The 14,542-nt window shown below is 47.7% G+C and overlaps 1 protein-coding gene across 3 annotated transcripts in view; it reads left to right on the top strand.

Annotated features, from left to right (window-relative positions):
* Positions 1–14,542, top strand: part of SYT3 (synaptotagmin 3) — a 62,847-nt gene that overhangs the window by 25,368 nt on the left and 22,937 nt on the right. For all 3 annotated transcript variants that reach the window (XM_083469931.1, XM_083469932.1, XM_083469933.1), the window contains exons 3-5: positions 3,033–3,173; positions 5,483–5,864; positions 10,568–11,120. In XM_083469931.1, the coding sequence (XP_083326057.1) occupies positions 3,038–3,173; positions 5,483–5,864; positions 10,568–11,120 (1,071 nt within the window). In that variant the 5' untranslated portion in view covers positions 3,033–3,037. The remainder of the gene's footprint in view (positions 1–3,032; positions 3,174–5,482; positions 5,865–10,567; positions 11,121–14,542) is intronic.

Here is a 14,542-nt window from a genome sequence, read left to right as displayed (position 1 = left end):
CCAATGAAAAAGAAATGCAAGAAAGCAAAGTGGCTGTCCAATGAGGCCTTACAAATAGCGGGGGAGAGAAGGCAAGCAAAATGCGAGGGAGATAGTGAAAGATACAGGAAATTTAATGCAGATTTCCAAAGAATAGCAAGGAGAGACAAGAAGGCCTTCTTAAACGAGCAATGCAAAGAAATAGAGGAAAGCAACAGAATGGGAAGAACCAGAGATCTGTTCAAGAAAATCGGAAATATGAAAGGAACATTTCGTACAAAGATTACCATAATAAAGGACAAAAGTGGTAAAGATCTAACTGAAGCAGAAGACATCAAGAAGAGGTGGCAAGAATACACAGAGGAATTATACCAGAAAGATATGGATGTCTCGTACACCCCAGGTAGTGTGGTTGCTGACCTTGAGCCAGACATCCTGGAGAGCGAAGTCAAATGGGCCTTAGAAAGCACTGCAAATAACAAGGCCAGTGGAAGTGATGGTATTCCAGCTGAACTGTTTAAAATTTTAAAAGATGATGCTGTTAAGGTGCTACACTCAATATGCCAGCAAGTTTGGAAAACTCAGCAGTGGCCAGAGGATTGGAGAAGATCAGTCTACATCCCAATCCCAAAGAAAGGCAGTGCCAAAGAATGCTCCAACTACCGCACAATTTCACTCATTTCACATGCTAGCAAGGTTATGCTTAAAATTCTACAAGGAAGGCTCAAGCAGTATGTGGACCGAGAACTCCCAGAAGTGCAAGCTGGATTTAGAAGAGGCAGAGGAACCAGAGACCAAATTGCAAACATGCGATGGATTATGGAGAAAGCTAGAGAGTTCCAGAAAGACATCTACTTCTGCTTCATTGACTATGCAAAAGCCTTTGACTGTGTTGACCACAGCAAACTATGGCAAGTTCTTAAAGAAATGGGAGTGCCTGATCACCTCATCTGTCTCCTGCGAAATCTCTATGTGGGACAAGAAGCTACAGTTAGAACTGGATATGGAACAACTGATTGGTTCCAAATTGGGAAAGGAGTACGGCAAGGCTGTATATTGTCTCCCTGCTTATTTAACTTATATGCAGAATTCATCATGCGAAAGGCTGGGTTGGATGAATCCCAAGCCGGAATTAAGATTGCCGGAAGAAATATCAACAACCTCAGATATGCAGATGACACAACCTTGATGGCAGAAAGTGAAGAGGAATTAAAGAACCTTTTAATGAGGGTGAAAGAGGAGAGCGCAAAATATGGTCTGAAGCTCAACATCAAAAAAACGAAGATCATGGCCACTGGGCCCATCACCTCCTGGCAAATAGATGGGGAAGAAATGGAGGCAGTGAGAGATTTTACTTTCTTGGGCTCCATGATCAGTGCAGATGGTGACAGCAGTCACGAAATTAAAAGACGCCTGCTCCTTGGGAGAAAGGCGATGGCAAACCTAGACAACATCTTAAAAAGCAGAGACATCACCTTGCCAACAAAGGTCCGTATAGTAAAAGCCATGGTTTTCCCAGTAGTGATGTATGGAAGTGAGAGCTGGACCATAAAGAAGGCTGACCGCCGAAGAATTGATGCTTTTGAATTATGGTGCTGGAGGAGACTCTTGAGAGTCCCATGGACTGCAAGAAGATCAAACCTCTCCATTCTGAAGGAAATCAGCCCTGAGCGCTCACTGGAAGGACAGATCGTGAAGCTGAGGCTCCAATACTTTGGCCACCTCATGAGAAGAGAAGACTCCCTGGAAAAGACCCTGATGTTGGGAAAGATGGAGGGCACAAGGAGAAGGGGACGACAGAGAATGAGATGGTTGGATGGTGTTCTTGAAGCTACTAGCATGAGTTTGATCAAACTGCGGGAGGCAGTGGAGGACAGAAGTGCCTGGCGTGCTCTGGTCCATGGGGTCACGAAGAGTCGGACACGACTAAACGACTAAACAACAACAAAACAGAGGGGTTAAATGGGTAGCAGAAACAAAAGAGCAAGAATGAGATGGCAGAGAAAAAGGAGGTTTACACCCCGCTTCTGTGCAGCCCCTCACAAATTATCCCCATGGCCTTTGGTAGAAAGAAATAACAATAACAATGACAATAACAATAACAATAACAGTTTTATTATTTATGCCTCACCCACCTGACTGGGTTCCCCCAGCCACTCTGGGCAGCTTCCAGCATATACAAAAACATAATAAAACATTAAAAACTTCCCTATACAGGGAAACTGCCCTGTCACTGCTCTAACCTTTATACGGTACTGCTTTTCTGGGTAAAGTAAGTTGGCATGCCAAGTAGGCCTGTAGGAAATTGGGCAAGTTTTTTAGGTGGGGAGGACCAAAGCTGGTCTCCCCACAAGGTAAACAGAGGCGCAGGACAGCTTATTCCAAGGCAGGCTTCCTCAACCTCGGCCCTCCAGATATTTTGAGACCACAATTCCCATCATCCCTGACCACTGGTTCTACTAGCTAGGGATCATGGGAGTTGTAGGCCAAAAAAAGATCTGGAGGGCCGAGGCTGAGGAAGCCTGTTCTAAGGGGTGACGGTTTTGTCACATCAATGGACAAGGCTTCCCTTTTCCTCTTCTGCTGGGGAAGTGAAGTTGAGGGCATGCTGAAGGCGAATGCGGAAGAGGGCAGAACCCCAATGGAACAGATGCGGCCGTTTCCAACGGCAGCCCAGTTGCCCCCAAATAATGAGCAGACATAGGACGCATTTCTAGGAACACAGGGAGCTGGCCTTATTCCAGGCCAGACTAGTGATGTCCACTCTGACTGGCAGCCACTGTCCAAAGCCTCAAGCAGAGAATCCTTTTCCCCTACCTGCATACCTGATTTGTTTACCAGGGGACGCTGGGGAATGAACCCAGGACCTTATAGGCAGTAGCCTCTTGTGAACCCACTTCCGTGAGCATTGGGAATCAGTGTCGCGCTGAAAAGTAGCCACATTGAACTTCGGTTCTGAGGTAACCGTGGCCCCAAAGACTTGCATGACCTTGGTTTTCCCCCCTCCCTCCTTAAATATATGTTGAAAAATATGTTTTCTGTCCTGTCTTCAGGCATCATGTCGGGAGATTATGACGAAGACAGACACCGCAGGGCAATGGAGCTTCTTCATGTGCTGTGTTCCAACACATGCGCTGCCCAGGAACGCGAGAAGTGTCAGGAACTGACAGGCCATGTGGGTCCCATCAACTCAGGTGAGGAGCCTAGAGGTAGGGGAGGATGTGGCCCATATCTAGGGGAAGGATCTCAGCAGGAGGAAGAATCGTGGCCTAGGCGTAGCCAGGAGTCCATGAAGGTGAGGGGGAAGGCACAGGGACTGTTAGGGTAATATCAGATTTTCAGTGTTGATTCTGGCACTCAGGCAAATGGTGTGTCAGCTGGTCCATGTTTACCAACCAAATGTGAAGATGCAGTCTTGACAGGATCTGTAGGATCCTGGCAATTGTATTTTAAAACAATCAAGTTTCCAGTCCTCACTGCTTTTGCTGGAGCAAAAAAAAAAACCCGTGGGTGGTGGGGTGGGGACAAACGTTTTGAATTGAGAAGTGTAAACATGTCAACTCCTGTTGCAAAAACGCAAATTACCTCCAATTCGATTTTTAAAAATAAAATTCTGGAAGTTTTTTGTTTAAACTTTTGTTGCTGGGGTATTTATTAGGGCACGGTTTGTGCTGGCTGTCTCTTGCAAGAGTGGGATTTAATGGGAGGCAGTCTTGGCATATTTTAGCAATGGAGAAATCTGGAAGGCTGGATATACAAGAGAGACCTTTTGTTCAAGGTACCAGCCAGTGAGCCATATCTGTTTTCCAGGGGACTCCATTCCATTGTCTTCCATCCGTTTTCTTCCCTCAACAGATGGCCCTGTGGCCATCAAGCATGCTCAGTCCTCAGTAGACTGTTTCGGGTCTCTCCCCCCATCACCCTAATTTATTACTATCATTATTACTATTTTCACAGCTTGGGGGTGGGTTTCCCCGTAGCCCAATGATACCTCCCTCTTGTGCTTAGATTCATAGAATTCGACCACTGGTCCAAACCCCTGTAATGCAGGAATATGCAGTTGTCCCGTACTGGGATCGAACCTGCAACCTTGGCGTTATCCTCACCACACTCTAGCCAACTGAGCTGCCTAAGACTCCACCCTTGGCAAGCTGAGTTTCCTAATATGTACGATTTATTCTATTCATATCTCGATTTCGAGACAAGTGGCCCCCAAAGCATCTTTTCTATTAAAACCTGCAGAAAAGGCATATTATTATTATTGTTAATAATAATAATAATAATAATAATAATAATAATAATAATAATAATAATAATAAAAAATTTGTATACTGCTCTTCACCCGTAGATCTTGGGGCGGTTCACAGTATCATTAGGGGTTATGTGGATTTCTCTGCCAGGGTGTCAGGGGCTGGACTGAGGAGGAAAGGTGGGGATTGCTATCCCGCCCCCTTCCTGAACTTTCCCGAGAAGAGGAGGACAGTATAGATTTAGATCAGTGGTTTGAAGAAGGGCATAGTTCACAGGCTGCAGAGGGGAGAAGCTGGGGAATATTGGGAGAGGAACAACAGGAAGAAGCAGCAGCACCAGGGGAGAGACAGCTGACAGAGGGTCTTCTTTGGAAAGCATTCCTGACCCCCACCCCCAGGATCATGTGAGCCTTGAGAGTAGTAGAACAGAGAGCTCTTAGGCAGAAAGCTCAGATTAGCCGTCGCAGGGGTGACGTAGAATAGGAAAGACAGAGGGGGTGGGACTTTACTCAGAGCAACGCCATTATCTTTGGGAGACTGAATTCCTTCGTCTCTCTCTCTCTGTGAATACAGTGGTACCTTGGGTTACATACGCTTCAGGTTACACATGCTTCAGGTTACATACGCTTCAGGTTACAGACTCCACTAACCCAGAAATAGTACCTCAGGTTAAGAACTTGGCTTCAGGATGAGAACAGAAATTGTGCTCCGGTGGCTCGGCAGCAGCGGGAGACTCCATTAGCTAAAGTGGTGCTTCAGGTTAAGAACAGTTTCAGGTTAAGGACGGACCTCCGGAACGAATTAAGTCCTTAACCAGAGATACCACTGTATTGAATAAAATTACTTGGTAAAAATTATTCTTGTTTACCTGCTTTTTGGCTGCCAGTGCGGGAGGGATCAGATTCGCAAGGCCTCTACTGGCAGTTGGTGACATCGCCCAGGTTCCGGGCTGTTCCGTCCTGAGTAGACGAGGCCCCAGAGGGTGCTGGAGACGGTTGCTGCATGAGGCCAGCACTGGCTTGATAGTGTCAACCAAGTCATACAAGCAGCCCTGCCATTGACCTGCAGAGCCCCCTGGCCTGCGGCCGTTGACGATAATAGTTCAGGTGTCCTGGGCAGGGTAGGGGACAGTGTCCAGCAGAGGAGAGGGGACGCACCTGGGCCGGCGACCGAGATGCCAGGCGCCTACAGCAGCCACCTCCCTGCCGTTGACCTCCCGTCGTGGTATCTGCCCCTCCACTTTTCTCCCCTAGAGATCCTGGTCAGCCTGCTGTCAGTGATCGTGACCTTCTGTGGGATCGTGCTGCTGGGCGTCTCCCTCTTTGTCTCGTGGAAGCTGTGCTGGATCCCCTGGCGGGACAAGGGCTCCTCTTCGCAGACGCAACGCAAGGAGCACCCTCTCCATGCTCACCTCCACCATTCGCCTTTCGGGGACCTCCTGGCCGAGCGGGTGGAGCTGGGTCCCGAGATGCCCGAAAGGTCCTACCTCGATATGGATTCCTACCCCGAAGCCAATCTCAAGGTCAGCCAGACCTCCCCTGACCTCCCCGTGGAAGGCCAGACCAGCACCAAGGAAGGCACCATGCCCAACGCCCACTCCCATCAGCAAGTAGCAAGCTTGGCACCCACGCCCAGGTGAGTTGGGAAGGTGGGAGGGTCGCCGGGGGCGGTGGGCATAGGGATGAAAGAGGGATGGATGGTTTAAGAAGTTATTGGGACTTTTCTGTGAAATTCTGTTCTTATCAAGGCAAATGGCACCAAGTCCTCAGATAAGCTTGTCGATCAGGGCAATTAAAACAGCCCCCCCCCCCCGTTTTCTGTATCCAGAGGAAATGGGGCCTCTCACCTCAAACCCCAGTCATAGTTGGCAAAGCACCCCACTGTTTCAAAGAAAGAAAAAAAGGTTAAGGAGCAGACCAAATTAGCGAAAAACGTAGGAAGGACTGAAGCAACCTTAGACAATATCAGCAAAGACTAATGAACTTCCCTCGGGTTACAGAAGATGAACTGGCTAGAGGGAAAGGTAACAGTATGAACGCTCCAGAATGTTAATATTCTTCTCCTTTATGGTGGTGGTGGGAATCTAACAGCCCAAAATGCTTTTGCAGTGAGCACTCCATCCACTGGGTTGACATCTGTTGTGATCACCTCAGTTGAGGGTTTCTCCGCTGGAATTCCTGGGTTCAAGTGTCATATTGATCCTTCAAGTGATTGAGTTCAATGGGCTGTGTCTGAACCTGGAATCCTAAGAGTCCTAGGGGGAATATTTGCCTGTGTGTGCAAAACTCCATTTCACACCCCAGGAGAAAGTCTTGACACATGATCATCGTTCTAGTAGAGGTGAAGTGCTATTTCCCTGTTCCATCCTTCCTCCTTTTGTATCATGTCCTCTAGTTTGTGGGCAGAGACAGCCTTGTGTTAAGTCACTGCAAGCCATTTGGGAAGACTTTTCAGCCAGTTTGTAGTAGCTGAAGAAATAAATGGTTCTCCTGTCATTGCAGGAGGTTGTTGTGGAGGAGAAATGGGCAAGGTGTGGTATTTCTGTGGAGAGCAAACACTTAATGATGAAGCAAGGACAGCTCCAGGTTTGAGGGGCCCAATGAATTGCTCTTGTATAGGCTCTCTCCGGCTTTGGTTACTTGAGGATCGGGGACAGCACTCTGACTCTGGCAGCCGCCATTTTAATTGCCCATAGCGCCTGAGAGCAGGGGCAGCCCTCCAGAAGCTGGGTGCCAACTCCCATCCGACTCAGCAGTATGGCCAACAGCTAGGGATGCTGGGAGTTGTAGGACGAAGGCATTCTCAGTGGTAGCCCCAAGCAAGATGTGGGGATATGTATTTGAGGAGATGTGTGCCCCTCTGATCTGTTCGGCAGAGTTGGATACAAAATCTGGGAAAACCTCAGACTTTGGGGCTCCCTACCTTTTTAGACGCGGGTGGCACTGTGGGTTAAACCACAGAGCCTAGGACTTTCCGATCAGAAGATTGGCGGTTCGAATCCCCGAGACAGGGTGAGCTCCCGTTGCTCGGTCCCTGCTCCTGCCAACCTAGCAGTTCGAAAGCACGTCAAAGTGCAAGTAGATAAATAGGTACCGCTCCGGCGGGAAGGTAAACGGCGTTTCCGTGTGCTGCTCTGGTTCGCCAGAAGCGGCTTAGTCATGCTGGCCACATGACCCGGAAGCTGTACACTGGCTCCCTCAGCCAGTAAAGTGAGATGAGAGCTGCAACCCCAGAGTCGGCCACGGCTGTACCTAATGGTCAGGGGTCCCTTTACCTTTACCTTTTTAGATGGCACCAACTCTCCATATATTTGAAAGGCTTGCAAAGAAGGGGCACGTTTTTTAACCTAAGCATTTGGGAATCTTTGTTCATCTTACTGATTTTCTTTTGTTTGTTCTGTTGATTTTAGTTGGTTTGATTGTTTCCTGTACTGTGTTTCTTATTGTTTATTACTGTGTAACCTTCCCTGGGACCTTCTGGTCTAGGGTGGGTGATGTATGCATTGAAGACATGAACCTGGGATGCCTGGTATGTTGAATTGTAACAGACCCCTTAACTAAGGCCCAGGCTCTTCCTTCCCTTGACCAGGAAAACACCCGAAGCAGTTGCATATTGAACAGCTATCTAAGAATACTGGGGGTTTTTTAAAGGGGGAAACCCACCTTAAATTGCCAACAGATTTGGGGCATAAATTCAACAGTCAAGGCTCAATGGGCAATGAATGGTGTGGCAAGTAGGATTCAAGTGTTGCCTCCGTTGTGAACTCTTTGGAAAAGTTGCCATGTGGCACAGAAACTGTGGAACTCACTGCCACAAGAGGCGGTGATGGCCGCCAACCCGGGTGGCTTTAAAAGAGGATTAGGCAGATTCCAGTTGTGAATTCCAGTTGCTGGAAATCACAAGAGGGGAGAGTGCTCTTGTGCTCAAGTTTCATGCTTTGCTTTCGGGCTTCCCACAGGTATCTGGCTGGCTACTGTGAGAACAGGGTGTTGGACTACGATGGGCCTCTGGCTCGATTCAGCAGGTTCTTCTCATGCTCTTATTCCTTGGCGTTGCGCCTCAACCCTAAAATGAAAATTGTAGGGACAACCCACAAGGTTGTTATGAGGACAACAAAAATAAATAGTGTTTCCAGGTGTCTGGAATCTAGACCAGCTGCTTTTAAAATCTTTTTGGACTATCTGAGAAATTGTTAATGTCAAATGAAATCGCAGGCAGGTCCAGAAATATAAGCAAAGGAACAATAAAGGAATGGGATGTAGGGTATATATTATAGAAAGAAGTATTCTATTTAAGGCAGTGGATAAAAGGACTTGGAACAGAAACAGCATGGAAATAAGGATGGGATGTCAAAATGATAAGGGAATACTGTATGAAACGCAATTGAATTTGTTAAATTGGGTGAAAATCATTAAAAAAAATTATGACCAAATCAAAAAAATCTCTAAAATGAGGAGTCACTCTATCTCTCTCCTCAGATGCTTTTCTTCCCTGGCCAAGGGCAGAATTCAACTTAGTGTTGAGGAGATTCCTCCATAAGCACAAGCATTTTTAATAATAATAATAATAATAATAATAATAATAATAATAATAATAATAATAATTATACCCTGTCCATCTCACTGGGTTTCCCCAGCCACTCTGGGAGGCTCTCAACAGAATATTAAAAACACGATAAAACATCAAACATTTAAAAACTTCCCTAAACAGGGCTGCCTTCAGATGTCTTCTAAAAGTCAGATAGTTGTTTATTTCTTTGACGTCTGATGGGAGGGCGTTCCACAGGGTGGGCACCACCACCGAGAAGGCCCTCTGTCTGGTTCCCTGTAACCTCACTTCTCGCAGTGAGGAAACTGCCAGAAGGCCCTCGGAGCTGGACCTCAGTGTCCGGGCTGAACGATGGGTGTGGAGACACTCCTTCACGTATACAGTGGTACCCCGCAAGACGAACGCCTCGCGAGACGAAAAACTCGCAAAACGAAAGGTTTTTTTGTTTTCGAGTTGCCTCGCAAGACGAATTTCCCTATGGGCTTGCTTCGCAAAACGAAGCTTGCCCCGGGGACAGCGGGTCTTCTCTTTTGAAGCAAGGGGCTGCGGGGAGATCGCTTCTCCCCACCGCCCCTTGCTTCAAAAGAGGTCGGGGGCAGCGGGAAGCGAAGCGCTTCTTCCCCGCTGCCCCCGGACGTCTTTTGCAGCAAGGGGCTGCGGGGAGATCGCGATCTCCCTGCAACCCCTTACTTCAAAAGAGGTCGGGGGCAGCGGGAAGCGAAGCGCTTCTTCCCCGCTGCCCCCGGACGTCTTTTGCAGCAAGGGGCTGCGGGGAGATCGCTATCTCCCCGCAGCCCCTTGCTTCAAAAGAGGTCCGGGGGCAGCGGGAAGCCCCCGGACCTCTTTTGAAGCAAGGGGCTGCGGGGAGATAGCGATCTCCCCGCAGCCCCTTGCTGCAAAAGAGGTCCGGGGGCAGCGGGAAGCGAAGCGCTTCTTCCCCGCTGCCCTCGGACCTCTTTTGAAGCAAGGGGCTGCGGGGAGATCGCTTCTCCCGGTGCTCCGAAGCCAGGCGGGGGGCAGGGGACACCTCCCGCCGCCGCGGGGACACCTTTTGAAGGCAGGCGGGGGGGGAGCAAAGACTTTCGCCCCACGCCCGCCTTCAGAAGAGGTCCAGGACCTCTTCTGAAGGCTGGCGGGGGGCAAAAGTCTTTGTCCCCCCTGCCTGCCTTCCCAGGGGCTTTTAAATCGCCCCGGACAGCGGAGAAGTCCTCCGCTGTCTGGGGCGATTTTAAAATGCCGCCCGCCAGCATTTTAAGATCGCCCGGACAGCGGAGAAGTCCTCCGCTGTCCCGGGGTTTTTTAAAATGCTGGGGGTGGGAAGAAAAGCCCTTGTCCCCCCCCCCCCCAGCCTTCAGAAGAGGTCCGGGGACAGACTGTCCCCGGACCTCGTCTGAAGGCGGTTTCCCTAGGAACGCATTAATCGATTTTCAATGCATTCCTATGGGAAACCGTGCATTGCAAGACGAAAAAACCGCAAGACGAAGAGACTTGCGGAACGAATTAATTTCGTCTTGCGAGGCACCACTGTACTTGCTTGATGGAACAATGTCCCCTCTCCTCACGCCTGCCTGTCGGAACTTCTCTTGACCCTCGCAGAGGTGATTTGGGGGTGTGGCAGGAGGAGGAGGGAACCCTATTTCACTAGTGGAAGTCTTTTCACTGGCTTCCATTTGCAGGACCCCTTAGTTGAATTTGGCCCAGAAGATTCTCCATTTGTCCAGTGAATCTGCCCATGGTGGCTAATCTATACGGTCACGCAAGCCTCTGTTTTCCCCTCCCTTTCTCCCCAGGTACAATACGCTGCCGCGCCCCGTGACACAGCAGTTGAGCAGCCCGGACACCGGGGTCCACGTAGGGGAGGAGAAGGTGGAACAAGTGACTAGCATTGGGCAGATAAAGCCCGAGTTATACAAGCAGCGCTCGGGCGAGTCGGACTCCAAGAAAGGCGAGGCCGCAAGCTGCGGGCGGATCAGCTTTGCCCTGCGCTACGCCTACGGCACCGAGCAGCTGGTGGTGAGGATTCTGCGGGCCTTGGACCTGCCCGCCAAAGACGCCAACGGCTTCTCCGACCCCTACGTGAAAATGTACCTGCTGCCCGACCGCAAGAAGAAGTTCCAGACCAAGGTGCACCGCAAGACGCTGAACCCCATTTTCAACGAAACTTTTAACTTCAACGTCCCCTTTGCCGAACTGCCTTCGCGCAAGCTCCACTTCAGCATCTACGATTTTGACCGCTTCTCCCGCCACGACCTCATCGGCCAAGTGGTGCTCGACAACCTGCTGGAGATCGCCGAGAGGGACAACGACGCGCCCCTCTGGAGGGACATCATGGAGGGACATTCGGTGAGCACGGTGATAAATCTGGGGCGGGGATGTGGGGGGCGGGCACCTCCTCAAAACGACAGCGCCTGCCCAAATCTAGCCCTCTTCAGGTACATGATTTAATACACAAGGGTTAAAATGAGGGGCAGGGGTGCACATGCAAGCCACGCCCCCTGTGCCTCCCCATATTTCTGCTCCTTGGTGTAAGCTAGGGCTGGCACAGATATCATCCAAAACTGGTTTGAAGTCCATATCGTGAGAGTGGTTTCCTGACCTGGCAATATATCGTGGATCAGGATGTGTGTTAGGGCTGGGCGATATATCGTCCAAAACTGGTTTGAAGTCCATAATTTTTGACCTGGCAATATATTGCAAATCATGGTGTGTGTGTGTGTGTGTGTGTGTGTGTGCATGCATTATGCAAAAAAATCACCATGCAGGAAAATCTGTGAAGCTAGCCAATGCCTCCACATAGTTCCATCCTTATTTTAGATATTGTGATACAGTACAGTGGTACCTCGGGTTACATACGCTTCAGGTTATAGACTCCGCTAACCCAGAAATAGTACCTCGGGTTAAGAACTTTGCTTCAGGATGAGAACAGAAATCGTGGACCAGTGGTGCAGCGGCAGCGGGAGGCCCCATTAGCTAAAGTGGTGCTTCAGGTTAAGAACTTGATTCATTCTGAAGGTCCGTTCTTAACCTGAGACTGTTCTTAACCTGGAGACCACTTTAGCTAATGGGGCCTCCCACCGCCGCTGCACGATTTCTGTTCTCATCCTGAAGCAAAGTTCTTAACCCGAGGTACTATTTCTGGGTTAGTGGAGTCTGTAACCTGAAGCGTCTGTAACCCGAGGTACCACTGTATATCAGTATATTGCGATGTTTAGCTGGTGATACACCATTAAGTTGAAAACCAGATTATCACCGAACTCTAGTGGAAACGCACCAGGAGGAGCACCAGATTTGTTCCACTGGTGCATTTGCAGTGCGCCAATCTCCCTTCTGCCTCATCCTGCGTCTTGGTAAGCAACAGTGCTTCCGATTATCATTAGGGCAGCTGAGACTGGAATGCAGGACCCAAGTCCAGGGTCCCACTTAGGAATCACCCAGAACATGGCAAAAGCTGTGGCTTGCAGCAAACAGGTCTGTGGCCAGCCCGCCGGGGCTGGTCGCTATTATAGCCTTCTTTCTCTCTTCCTTTTAATTTCATTAAATGTTTTATAGTTGGGGGACAGCCAGCTTGGCACATACACGATTACAGATGCTCGGTTTATTATTTTTACTTTCAAAACGTATTATCCTCTTCTCTTTTCTTTTTTTTCTGGCGCAAAATGTCTGTGCTTATACTCTAGTGAACACATCTAGCCTGTAGCAATAATGGTGCTGTGATTGAAAATGAGTTATAAAATGTGAAACTACACATGCTGAGGGTATTTTTCCCCTTCTTTAATCAGAGTTGGCAAGCTGGGTTCTCTCTCTTTCTGTTCCTTGGAGGCGGGGGAGAAGAGAAATTTTAATTGTGTCCTTCCCAACTGAAGCGACAGAGATAATACATATGGCTCAATCCAATGCCCCTGTACCCTCCATGTACGTCCATCAGATTCAGGGTCCAAAATTACCAAGTTTCACCTCCAAATGTGATGTAGGAAGCATTGCCCTCAGTCTCATTTGGCTTTGCTTGACTGTAATGAGATTGATTATTCATTTATTTATTTATTCATTCATTCATTCAATTTACATAGACAAATCTGACTGGCTGCAGTACGTCATCACTCTTCCCAAGAAAGGTGAAGCTCCCTTCTCCTTATTAAGGGGAAACTGCCACCTTAAAAGAGTCTCTCCTCCTCTCTTGGCGAAGGGAGACCGGTTGATTTCATGGCAAGCAGCGAGCCAACGCTGCTAGCCCCGAAATGCCATGTCTCTCAATGAAACAGGAATCCTGCAAAATTTCAGCATAGCCCTAGTATGACTGGCAGGCACCAGTTCCTAAGTGCAGTATTACCCGCTAATAGTATCATACATGGAGTCTACAAGAAAAGAGGCATCCCTAGTAAATTTGTGGCTGAGGCGAGTTTTTTGCTGAGCGTTTTTGGCTCACAAGCCCTGCTCTTAGCCACTGTTCAAAGCCAGTACCCAGTTCACTCTTGAGTATGGAGGACTGACGAATAAACCCCATATTCCGTAGGCTCCCCGCTTCTGAAAATGTGCCTAGTACAGCGCTGTGAACCCATCCTTGCAGCTCAGCTGTTGAAAAGCAGAAGGGGTTCTCAGCTGGTTATTTATTTATTTGGGTAAAGTTTTAAGTTTCATTTCATTTGATAACGTATATAAAACAGAGAGAACAAACAAAAATTAGAAGATGAAAAACAATTTATAAAATAGGTACGTAGAATGAGTAGTTGCACATGAGTTAACAAAGTCCAAGTATAGACTATTAACGTTATCAGATCATCAAGTCTAGCTCCAGGCTTGTGACGAGTATAATCAATTTTAATGCCAGCCATTCGACACAGTCAAAAGCCTTAAAAATATCCAATGCTACTATACCAGCTTTCAGTTTATTTCTTATTACATCTATTTTATTCAGCATTCTTCCTATTAAGCTAGACACCTGTGTCTTCCTGCTACAAAGCCACATTGGTTTTTATTTATATATTTATACATAAAATTATTCATCCTTTTTGCCATTATTGTGGCCAATATTTTAGCATCTTGATTTATTAGGGAAATCGGCCTATATGATCCTGCGTCCTTCAAATCTTTTCCTGGTTTTGGAACTAAGATAATGGTTCCCACAATGGAGGGATCCTCTCACCCTCTATTACTGAAATATATAATGCTTTTAATTTAGGAACCAATATTTTAAAAAATACCTTCTAATATTCCGTTCCCAATTCATCTGCTCCTGGGGCTTCTCCCCCTTTTAGTTTCCCTACAGCTTTCTCTCTTTCTTTTCCTGAAATTGGCTGTTCCATAGCCTCTCTATCCCTGCTTTCTAGCTTTATCTTCCACTGTGTCTTGATATATTCTTTCATCTTCCCCATAGAATATGTTACCTGCCGAATATAACTCTTGGTAAAACTCCTTAAATACTCTCAACTTATCTTCCATCTGATTGTGAATATTACCCGTTTTATCTTTTATTAGGCTAATTGAATTCTTTACTTTTTTTGACGGTACAGCTCTTGCCAGCAATTTGGAATTTTTATTACCATCTTCAAAAAATTATCTTTTCAAGCATATCAAATCCCTCTGCACTTTTTCCATATCTTTATTTTCTAACTCCTTCCTTTCTGCCTGTAATTGTGCATAACATCTTTTATGCTTATCATGAATATATTGATTTTACAATGTCCTAATTTCTACCTCTAACTTTTTCATCTCTTTTTGTTCCCCCCACCCCACCCTTCAATTTACTGGATTCCCTAATGCCAATTCCC

Source organism: Podarcis liolepis (genome assembly GCF_965112155.1).
Source record: "Podarcis liolepis genome assembly, chromosome: 13".
NCBI classification, from domain to species: domain Eukaryota; kingdom Metazoa; phylum Chordata; class Lepidosauria; order Squamata; family Lacertidae; genus Podarcis; species Podarcis liolepis.
The sequence above is the reverse complement of the archived record's forward strand: the minus strand, read 5'-3'. Positions and strand labels throughout refer to the sequence as shown.